The sequence below is a fragment of the Manis javanica genome, chromosome 3, assembly GCF_040802235.1.
Source record: "Manis javanica isolate MJ-LG chromosome 3, MJ_LKY, whole genome shotgun sequence".
Classification (NCBI taxonomy): Eukaryota; Metazoa; Chordata; class Mammalia; order Pholidota; family Manidae; genus Manis; species Manis javanica.
This window is the reverse complement of record NC_133158.1, coordinates 133,753,252-133,765,688: the sequence shown is the minus strand read 5'-3', so window position 1 is coordinate 133,765,688 and position 12,437 is coordinate 133,753,252. Positions and strand designations below refer to the sequence as shown.

General features: G+C 37.2%; 1 protein-coding gene across 7 annotated transcripts in view; it reads right to left on the bottom strand.

Moving 5' to 3' along the window:
• PLD1 (phospholipase D1) overlaps positions 1 to 12,437 on the bottom strand; it is a 225,204-nt gene that overhangs the window by 92,051 nt on the left and 120,716 nt on the right. For all 7 annotated transcript variants that reach the window (XR_012129383.1, XM_037003125.2, XM_073232089.1 and 4 more), the window contains one exon: positions 6,536 to 6,646. Coding sequence is in view for 6 of the 7 variants with exons in the window: in XM_037003125.2 (XP_036859020.2) it covers positions 6,536 to 6,646 (111 nt within the window). In the remaining variant the exon portion in view is untranslated. The remainder of the gene's footprint in view (positions 1 to 6,535; positions 6,647 to 12,437) is intronic.

The window sequence follows — 12,437 nt, the reverse complement described above, 5'->3', positions numbered from 1 at the left end:
TACTATTTACATGGAATATCTTTTTTTTAACCAAGAAAATTAAATAATTGTAATATAGATTAAACCTGCTGGAGATTTATTAATCCACTATCTTGGTGTATCTCAGTAACTACACAATGTTTATTGATAGGCTTTAGGTCTTTGATATTTTGTACAAGGTGATAGTGAGAAAAGCACTTTAAATCCCAGAGGAGCTCTCTTTGCTTCTATCAGTGTTCAAGGGATGTCACAGGGAGATAACATCTAAGTGGTTCCAGGATAACCTTACTGAGGGGCATGGGAACTTGACAGGACTCATATATTTAAAACAACTTTAGGAAGTGTGTTCTTAGCTAAATGAAAAGAAGAAATGTGAACTCTGCTGACTCCATCAATATTAGAAGTATAAGTGGAATATTTTGTTTCATTTCTGAGAGGGATACAATGCTATTTCTTCAAAATATACATTAGGGGATTCAGGATTAAAGATGGTGGCATGAGAGGAGTGACGGAGGCTTCCCCCTAAAACTGGATACAATTAGAAAATATAGTTGGTGCAAACAATCCTGAGAGAGCAACAGGAAAGAGGATGCTGCCAGACTGCATACACCTGGAGAAAAGAGCAGATTCACTGAATGGGGTAATGTGGGTAATGTACCAGAGCGGTGGCTCAGCAGGACCCGAGCCCTTCCCAACCCCAGCTCACAGGTGGGAGGAAGAGAAATGGAGCAAGTAGGGAGTGGAAGCCTGGGACTGCTGAATACCTAGCTCCGGAGATCTGCGCCGTGAGCACAAACCTAAATTTCATGGTGCTTTCATCATACTCTTCTGATTACGGGGTTGGAAAGCTGGGACAGGTGGAGTTCCTAGGGAGACTGGGATTCCAGCCACTTGTGGAAAGCAGGGATCCATATGTGGCTGCTCTGGGACAAAAGCTTATATCTGCGTGCTCAGCCCACTGGTTCAGGCAGTGGAGACAGGCACAGCAGCCGGGAGGTGGGGAACAGCTCTTTCCTCCCCCCAGGCACCAATACCGCTCCCCTGCAACCTCAACATTGCTTCAGGGGCTGAGCAGCTCCAGAAAAGAGCTTCTGGACACTAGAGGGCGCCATATACAAATATGAAACGCCAAAGGAACCTTGTCCAGAGTAAAATTATCAATACAACTCCCAAGAAAGATTTAAATGATATGGACCTCGTGACGCTTCCGAAAGGGAGTTCAAAATAAAAATCATCAACATGCTAATGGAGGTATGGAAAGACATCCAAGAACTCAGGAATGAATTCAGGTCGGAGATCTAATTGTTGAAGAGCACGATGGAGGGTATTAAAAGCAGGTTGAATATGATGGAGGAGACAATAAATGAAATAGAAACTAGAGAAGAGGAATACAAAGAAGCTGAGGCACAGAGAGAAAAAAGAATCTCTAAGAATGAAAGAATATTGAGAGGACTGTGTGACCAATCCAAACGGAACAATATTTGCATTTATAGATACCAGAAGAAGAAGAGAGAGAGAAAGGGATAGAAAGTGTCTTTGAGGAGGTAGTTGCTGAAAACTTCCTGAAACTGGGGAAGGAGATAGTCTCTCAAGCCATGGAGATCCACATATCTCCCAATACAAGGGACCCAAGGAAGACAACACCAAGATACATAGTAATTAAATTGGAAAAGACCAAGGATAAGGACAGACTGTTAAAAGCAGCCAGAGACAGAAATAAGATCATATACAAAAGAAAGCCCATCAGGCTAACATCAGACTTCTCAGCAGAAACCTTACAGGCCAGAAGGGAGTGGTATGATGTATTTAATGCCATGAAGCAGAAGGGCCTGGAACCAAGATTACTTTATCTGGCAAGATTATCATTTAAATTTGAAGGAGGGATTAAACAATTTCCAGATAAGCAAAAGCTGAGAGAATTTAACTCCCACAAACCATCTCTACAGTCTATTTTGGAGGAACAGCTATAGATGGAACTGTTCCTAAGGTTGAATAGCTGTCACCAGAGGTAATAAAACCACAGTAAAGAAAGTAGAACAGCTAATTACTAAGCAAATGCAAAATTAAATTTACTATCCCCAAAGTCAATCAAGGGAAAGACAAAGAGTACAGAATAGACACCTAATATATAAAAAACGGAGGAGGAAGAAAAAGGAGGATAAACAGAAAAGAACCTTTAGATTGTGTTTGTAACAGCATACTAAGTGAGTTAAGTTAGACTCTTAGATAGTAAGGAAAGTAACCTGGAACCTTTGGTAACTGCGAATCTAAAGCCTGAAATGGCAATAAGTACATACCTATCGATAATCACCCTAAATGTAAATGGACTGAATGCACCAATCAAAAGACACAGAGTAATAGAATGGATAAAAAAGCAAGACCCATCCATATGCTGCTTACAAGAGACTCAACTCAAACCCAAAGACATGCACAGACTTAAAGTCAAGGGATGGAAGAAGATATTTCATGCAAACAATAGGGAGAAAAAAGCAGGTGTTGCAATACTAGTATCAGACAAAATAGACCTCAAAATAAAGAAAGTAACAAAAGATAAAGAAGGACATTACATAATGATAAAGGGCTCAGTCCAACAAGAGGATATAACCATTATAAATATATATGCACCCAACACAGGGGCACCAGCATAAGTGAAACAAATACTAACAGAACTAAAGGAGGAAAAATAGAATGCAATGCATTCATTTTAGGAGACTTCAACACACCATTCACTCCAAAGGACAGATCCACCAGACAGAAAATAAGTAAGGACACAGAGGCAATGAACAACATACTAGAACAGATGGACCTAATAGACATCTACAGAACTCTACATCCAAAAGCAACAAGATACACATTCTTCTCAAGTGCACATGGAACGTTCTCCAGAATAGACCACATACTAGGCCACAAAAAGAGCCTCAGTATATTCCAAAAGATTGAAATCCTACCAATGAACTTTTCAGACCACAAAGGTATAAAACTAGAAATAAATGGTACAAAGAAAGCAAAAAGGCCGACAAACACATGGAGGCTTAACAACATGCTACTAAATAATCAATGGATCAATGACCAAATTAAAATAGAGATCAAGCAATATATCGAAACAAATGACATCAAACGACACAAAGCCCCAACTTCAGTGGGATGCAGTGAAAGCAGTCTTAAGAGGCAAGTATATAGCAATTCAGGCATATTTAAAGACGGAAGAACAAACCCAAATGAGTAGTCTAATGTCACAATTATCGAAATTGGAAAAAGAAGAACAAATGAGGCCTAAAGTCAGCAGAAGGAGGGACATAATAAAGATCAGTGAAGAAATAAACAAAATTGAGAAGAATAAAACAAGAGAAAAAAATCAGTGAAACCAAGAGCTGGTTCTTTGAGAAAAATAAACAAAATAGATAAGCCTCTAGCCAGACTTATAAGAGGAAAAGAGAGTCAACACACATCAACAGAATCAGAAATGAGAAAGGAAACATCATGACGGACCCCACAGAAATACAAAGAAATATTAGAGACTACTATGAAAACCTATATGCTAAGAAGCTGGAAAACCTAGAAGAAATGGACAACTTCCTAGAAAAATACAGCTTTTCAAGACTGAGCAAGGAAGAAACACAAAATCTAAACAAGCCAATTACCAGGAAAGAATATGAAGCGGTAAGCAAAAAACTACCCAAGAACAAAATTCCCGGGCCAGATGGATTTACCTCAGAATTTTATCAGACATACAGAGAAGACATAATACCCATTCTCCTTAATGTTTTCCAAAAAATAGAAGAGGAGAGAATACTCACAAACTCATTCTATGAAGCCAACATCACCCTAATACCAAAACCAGGCAAAGACCCCACCAAAAAAGAAAATGACAGACCAATATCCCTGATGAATGTAGATGCAAAAATGCTTAACAAAATATTAGCAAACCGAATTCAAAAATACATCAAAAGGATCATACACCATGACCAAGTGGGATTTATCCAGGGATGCAAGGATGGTACACCATTTGAAAATCCATCAACATCATCCACCACACAAACAAAAAGGACAAAAACCACATGATCATCTCCATAGATGCTGAAAAAGCATTTGACAAAATTCACCATCCATTCATGATAAAAACTCTCAACAAAATGGGTATAGAGGGCAAGTACCTCAACATAATAAAGGCCATATATGATAAACCCACAGTCAGCATCATACTGAACAGTGAGAAGCTGAAAGCTTTTCCTCTGAGATCAGGAACAAGACAGGGATGCCCACTCTCCCCACTGTTATTCTACATAGTACTAGAGGTCCTAGCCACAGCAATTAGACAAAACAAAGAAATACAAGGAATCCAAATTGGTAAAGAAGAAGTTAAACTGTCACTATTTGCAGATGAAATGATACTATACATAAAAAACCCTAAAGACTCCACTCCAAAACTACTAGAACTGATATCGGAATTCAGTAAAGTTGCAGGATACAAAATTAACACACAGAAATCTGTGGCTTTCCTGTACACTAACAATGAACTAATAGAAGGAGAAATCAGGAAAATAATTCCATTCACAATTGCATCAAAAAGAATAAAATACTTAGGAATAAACCTAACCAAGAAAATGAAAGACCTATACCCTGAAAACTACAAGACACTCTTAAGAGAAATAAAAGAGGACACTAACAAATGGAAACTCATCCCATGCTCTTAGCTAAGAAGAATTAATATCATCAAAATGGCCATCCTGCCAAAGCAATATACAGATTTGATAAATCCCCATCAAATTACCAACAGCATTCTTCAATGAACTACAACAAATAGTTCAAAAATTCATATGGAAACACCAAAGACCTTGTATAGCCAAAGCAATCCTGAGAAGGAAGAATAAAGTGGGGGGGATCTCACTCCCCAACTTTAAGCTCTACTACAAAGCCACAGTAATCAAGACAATTTGGTACTGGCACAAGAACAGAGCTACAGACCAGTGGAACAGAATAGAGACTCCAGACATTAACCAAAACATATATGGTCAATTAATATATGATAAAGGAGCCATGGACATAAAATGGGGAAATGACAGTCTCTTCAACAGATGGTGCTGGCAAACCTGGACAGCTACATGTAAGAGAATGAAACTGGATCACTGTCTCACCCCATACACAAAAGTAACTTCGAAATGGATCAAAGACCTGAATGTAAGTCATGAAACCATAAAACTGTTAGAAAAAAACATAGGCAAAAATCTCTTGGATGTGAACATTAGTGACTTCTTCATGAACATGTCTCCCCGGGCAAGGAAAACAAAAGCAAAAATGAGCAAGTGGGACTATAGCAAGCTGAAAAGCTTCTGTACAGCAAAGGACACCATCAATAGAACAAAAAGGTACCTTACAGTATGGGAGAATATATTCATAAATGACAGATCCAATAAGGGGTTGACATCCTAAATATATAAAGAGCTCATGCACCTCAACAAACAAAAAGCAAATCATCCAATTAAAAAATGGGCAGAGGAGCTGAAAAGACAGTTCTCCAAAGAAGAAATTCAGATGGCCAACAGACACATGAAAAGATGCTTCACATCGCTAGTCATCAGAGAAATGCAAATTCAAACCATAATGAGATATCACCTCACACCAGTAAGGATCACCACCATCCAAAAGACAAACAACAACAAATGTTGGTGAGGTTGTGGAGAAAGGGGAACCCTCCTACACTGCTGGTAGGAATGTAAATTAGTTCAACCATTGTGGAAAGCAGTGTGGGGTTCCCTCAAAAAGCTCAAAATAGAAATACCATTTGACCCAGGAATTCCACTCCTAGGAATTTACCCTAAGAATGCAGCAGCCCAGTTTGAAAAAGACATATGCACCCCTATGTTTATCACAGCACTATTTACAATAGATAAGAAATGGAAGCAACCTAAATGTCCATCAGTAGATGAATGGATAAAGAAGATGTGGTACATATACACAATGCAATATTATTCAGCCATAAGAGGAAAACAAATCCTACCATTTGCAACAACATGGATGTAGAGGATATTATGCTCAGTGAAATAAGCCAGGCGGAGAAAGACAAGTATCAAATGATTTCACTCATATGTGGAGTATAAGAACAAAGAAAAACTGAAGGAACAAAACAGCGGCAGAATCACAGAACCCAAGAATGGACTAACAGTTACCAAAGGGAAAGGGACTGGGGAGGATGGGTGGGAAGGGAGGGATAAGGGTGGGGAAAAAGAAAGAGGGCCTTATGATTAGCATCTATAATGTGGGGGGGGTCATAGGGAGGGATGTGCAACACAGAGAAGACAAGTAGTGATTCTACAGCATCTTACTACGCTGACTGATAGTGACTGTAATGGGGTTTGTGGGGGGGATTTGGTGAAGGGCAGAGTCTAGTGAACATAATGTTCTTCATGTAATTGTAGATTAATGATAACAAAATGAATAGAATATATATATATATATACACAGTAGGGAATTCTAGAGATTAACACAGCTCAAAGCAAAACATATGTGAAGCACTGCAGAATAATGAATCATTGTTCATCTGGATGAACCCAAATACCTTTATGTTGGGGTGTAGACGCATTAAAGTCCTCTTGCTGTACTCACTGTTGATTCCAAGAGCAAGCTCCACCTCTTTGTAGAGCATTATGAAGATCTTCACCCCCTGTAGCTGTCACAAGAGAAGAACAGGAAGGAGTGAGAATTTTTGGAGATAGGTTATAAGTTTCTCTTCTTTCTTTGTGTGCATTGCACCTCCTTGTTTTCTTCTATAAACAAGAATAACAAAACTTTAATGAAAACAAAACACAAGGTGGAACATGAGTGTATGTTAAAACACAGATACCAAAAACAAGAATTTATCTCCTTTCCATTCCTTCACTTGTCTTACCAACGGAGAGTGTCAATATTTGACTAATAACAGCCAGAAGGTTGAAACTGTAACCTTAATGGTGGAAAGTGTCTCATAGTCTTACACGTTTGAAAATTTTGAAACACTTTTCACAGGGGAACGTTTTGACTGTCATGTTGCAGGATTAGGATTGTTTGTTTGCTTTCATTACATTTCAGTTAGTTAAAATAGCAGTGATAAAAAAAGCTCTGGTGCACTAAACTATACTAAATACTGCTTAAATGTTTCTGGGTATTTTTTCATATAATTTTCTTTATTAAAAATTATTTAAGTGGAATAAACATTCTTAATCCTCAAAGATGAATGTGTTGGCTCATCCTCTTAACTCATAATTAAGTCTTAAATTTAATGATTTCACTATTTCACTAATGAAATGACTTTCAGAAGTCAGCGTCTCTAACATTCAAAAATCCCTATTAGCAGTTGCACACAAATTAACATTTGATCCATCCTGAGACCTTGAACCATAAAGAAAATAGACAAGGCCAGCGTTGAATGTCAAATTAAATCAAAAGTGCCTGGTAAACTTTAACACGGTATAAAAATAACATTTGCTATTAATATTAACCATTAAAAAGACAATTTTCCAGCAGCCATATAGATGTCCAACAGAGGTATAAAAAAGTATTAGTATAAAATTTTATATAGAATAAAAAACAAGTCTTTTCTCTTCTAGTCCTGGGTGTTGACAAGGCTGTAGCCTCTGCTAACCTGTCCCGCACCTGAATGTCCCTCCCCTTCTTCCTGTCCCCTTACATGGTTTCCCTTCCAATGCAGTCCAGATATATTCCTTCAGGAAACTCTTACTGACTCTGACTTCTTGCATCACTTTTTTTACGTTTTAGGGTTGATTCTCAGTATTGGTGTGCAGTGTGTGACATTTTAATTTGCATTCTCCAGACCCAGCAGTTCTGAAAGCATTCTAAAACACTTTGTATACATATTGGATAATGTTTCTATACCTAGGCATTTATTATTCTAGAGGTAAAAGGCAAGAATTCTTCCATAATACAGTACTTTCTAGAGTATTAGAGATGCAGGCATATCTCGTAAACTATAATGACAAAGAATAACTCAGTTATAGCTTAAATTAATAATTTATGGTAATTAGGCACTGTCATAATAGCATCTGAGTCACACATTTAAGAAGACTTTTTGGTTTGAACACATCAAATTTATAGGAACTGGTTATTTTTTGCAATGCTATAAAAATGTGAAATAACATAGGAGTTAATATTACATATGTAGTTCTCCACTATTGCTCTGCCAATATGAAGAAGCATGTTTTGGCCCCTAAATCCTTATAAAAAAACAACACTTCAAAATACTGACACTCTGTCTTTCTAGAGGTTAATAATATCTGAAAAGTATATACATTTTTGGAGGGGCACACTAGATATGTGTTCTGGGCTGCTTTAATGAAACTGGAGTACTAGGAGAAGGCCCATTCTTGCTCTGAAAAAAATAGGATAAAAATATATATGGCATTCTATTTCTTTGGTTGACAGCTGACATTTGAAAATTGCTTATTATTTATTATAGCTATTCAACTATTATTGAAATCAAGTACAGAACTGCAGACTTGAGTAAAGAAATAAGGAAGAGAACGTGTAGGCAAGAGAACAGATTAGTCCCTGCAGGTTTGCTCAGTGGGTGTGCTGACTGAGGGCTCTAAATGACCATGAGAACATCATTCTATTTTTCTCTGTTCACACTGACTTAGCTATCTGAATATTTTAGGACTCAGCACTGAATAAGTTACAAAAAATAGCCTCCCACTGAAAGAGATAATATAAAATTTAAAATCCAAATTTTCAACCTAAATTATAGAGCATTACACCTGACATCTTTCATCATGGTTCATTTCTTTTAAATGAATAAAGTTCTGCTTAGACTTCTCAGATTATTACTCATGAAGGATAGTAGTGGCAAATTAGGAGCTGGCCTGAATCTTACCACTTTCCATTTACCTGCATAACTAATGGGTTTTTAAAAATAATAGAGATGGTAATGTTAATCAATTACATTATTATCCTTCATCTAGTAATACCTGACATTTTCTTCTATACTGTGTCTTTTCTCACTGAAATTAATTAACTTTAAAGACATAGTGTAGAGGTTTTTAAGTGTTTTTAGCTTAAATACAAATGACTAGTAAGAAAGTCATTAAATTAAAAATTGTGTTTTTATGTCATCTGGCTTACAGTTATTCACTTACACCCATCTCACAATAAATAGTTAATTAGTGCCAAGATTTCTGTGATAATAAAGCAATAAACTTCCCTTCCTTGGGTCATGGTAAAAACACTGTCATAAACTCTAAACTAAAAAGGGCAAAGGAAAAAACATTTATTGGAAGCAAGGGCATTTACCAGATCATAATAGTGCAGACTAGTATAAAATGTGGGAAATATTTGTGCAAAATGAAAGAAAGCCAAATTAGAAAAATAAAGGACTCATGTTAATTCTGTAATTAAAAAATACATGTTTTTGGAGCATCCAATGTTTTGCCAATGTCTTTTCAAGACCATAGGGCTAATTCCTTTCTGCTTAGAGAGAGGGAAGAGAAGCATGACTCCGGGGAGCAGGGAAGCAGATGGCCTGGGGATGACTGGGCCAAGCCTTGTTTCTTATCTCCGCTGAAGTCAATTAACCTCAAGTTTCCACTGAATAAACTTCATGAAACCTGAGTTTCAAAAGATGAAAGTCTGTCCTCTTTCCTAGTTTCTAGTCAAGTAGAGTAGCCATAATACTATAAGCAGTAGGATTTTTTTGGATTTGATATTTAATTATATACAAAATACATGCAAGAAAATGAAAAATCCAAAAAAATTATACAGTTGAAATAAAAAAGACTTTGTTTCTGAGCCAGCCTTTTCTCTGACTGCTCAAAGTATAGTGGTCAAACTTTTTCTTTTTCTTTTTTTTTTTTTAGATACTTATTTTTCATTGAAGGGTAGTTGACATACAGTATTACATTAGTTTCAGGTGTACAACACAGTGACTGAACATTTATATACATGATAGTTCTAGGTACCAGCTATCACCATACCAAGTTGTCACAACATTTTGACTATATTCCTTATGCTATACATTACATACCGGTTATTTACTTATTTTACAATTGCAAGTGTGTACTTCATTTATTTATTTATTTATTTATTTATTTTATTTTACTTTATTTTATTATTTTTTTTGTGAGGGCATCTCTCCTATTTTTTTTGATCAAATGGTTGTTAACAACAATAAAATTCTGTATAGGGGACTCAGTGCTCAATGTATAATCATTAATCCACCCCAAGCCTAATTTTCGTCAGTCTCCAATCTTCTGAAGCATAAGGAACAACTTCTTACATGGAGAACAAATTCTTATATAGTGAATAAGTTACATGGTGAATAGTACAAGGGCATTCATCACAGAAACTTTCGGTTTTGATCATGCATTATGAACTATAAACAGTCAGTTCAAATATGAATATTCGTTTGATTTTTATACTTGATTTATATGTGGATACCACATTTCTCTCTTTATTATTATTTTTAATAAAATGCTGAAGTCGTAGGTAGATGCAAGATAAAGGTAGAAAACATAGTTTAGTGTTGTAAGAGAGCAAATGTAGATGATCAGGTGTGTGCCTGTAGACTATGTGTTAATCCAAGCTAGACAAGGGCAATAAAACATCCACGGATGCAGCAGATTTCTCTCAGAACAGGGGGGCGGGGGTGAGGTTTTAAGCCTCACCTCTGTTGATCCACAATTCCTCACCTGATGGCCCCCCTGTGACTGTGCCTGTCTTAGGTTGTTCCTCCCTTGAGGAATCTTACCCGTCTCTGGCTAACCAGTCATGTTCCGGGGCCATACAGGGAAACGTAAAGTTGTAAGTGAGAGAGAAGCCTTATTGTGTGAAAAGGTTAGTTTTTTACTTCCTTGCATAACTATGCCCTGTGGCTTCTATGCCCAGCATTTGTCTTGAGGTATCTTTACCACTTGGAAGAATTGTGATACATGGTAAATTCGATATGAGGCACAAATTCTATTTATGGGTTGTAATTAGGAAGGAAGAAGAAAAGCTATAGAAGTAGGAGGCAGAAGAAAACATGGGAAGATTGATTATTTTTTTGATGTATCTTCTTGTATAGTAACTTCAGCATGTATAGGTTTTAAACTACTAATTAAACTGCGCACACACATTAACATAATAGGAGTACAGTTACATAACCAAAGCAGACCTATAATTACCAGCCATCTCCAGTGAAACCAAGAAAACCAGTTAGGCACCTTAGGCATTTGTGAAAACTTATCTATGATATGGTGGATATTGTCCAACTGAACTTGAACAGTCTGAGAGAAATCAGACAAATTAAAACAACCCATTCCTGTGCACTGTTCACATCCCATATGTTCTTTTAACAGTAAATAGTCTGTAGTTGTAAGATTTTGGAGCGCTACAATTTGCACTTCTCCTAATTCTTGGTTGAGTTCCAACAGTGTAGATCCAGTCAAATTTGTTGTTTTACTGTATGCACAGGCCAGCTTAGATATCTCCTTCTTCATTCCCATGGCAAGTCCAGGAACCAGTGGGATGAGTGCATCTACACCTGTAGCAGTGCGTGGATCTTTGTTGGGGTTTTTTGATGATCATCTTCTGGCATGAGTCTTCCAGAGAGTGCTGATGTTGGAAGTTCTTTTTCATATCGCATTTTAGTTCATTTTCGGGGTAGCCAAATTAGGCTTTGATCCTCTGTATAAGCACAAACAAACCCTTTGCCTACACTTTTATATGCCCTTTATACCATTGTGTAGATCTCACTGGAGGTCACCACACAGGAACTGCTTTTTTTTTTTTTATCATTAATCTACATTTACATGATGAATATTATGTTTACTAGGCTCTCCTCTATACCAGGTCCTCCCTATAAACCCCTTTACAGTCACTGTCCATCAGCATAGCAAAGTGTTGTAGAGTCACTACTTGTCTTCTCTGTGTTGTACAGCCCTCCCCTTTCTCCCACCTCCCATGCATGCTAATCTTAATACCCCCCTTCTTCTAACTCCCCCCTTATCCCTCCATACCCACCCATCCCCCCAGTCCCTTTCCCTTTGGAACCTGTTAGTCCATTCTTGAGTTCTGTGATTCTGCTACTATTTTGTTCCTTCACATTTTCCTTTGTTCTTATACTCCACAGATGAGTGAAATCATTTGGTATTTCTCTTTCTCCGCTTGGCTTATTTCGCTGAGCATAATACCCTCCAGCTCCATCCATGTTGCTGCAAATGGTAGGATTTGCCCTTTTCTTATGGCTGAGTAGTATTCCATTGTGTATATGTACCACATCTTCTTTATTCATTCATCTATTGATGGACATTTAGGTTGCTTCCAATTCTTGGCTATTGTAAATAGTGCAGCGATAAACATGGGGGTGCATCTGTCTTTCTCAAACTTGATTGCTGCATTTTTAGGGTAAAATCCTAGTAGTGGAATTCTTGGGTCAAATGGTAAGTCTGTTTTGAGCATTTTGATGTACCTCCATACTGCTTTCTACAATGGTT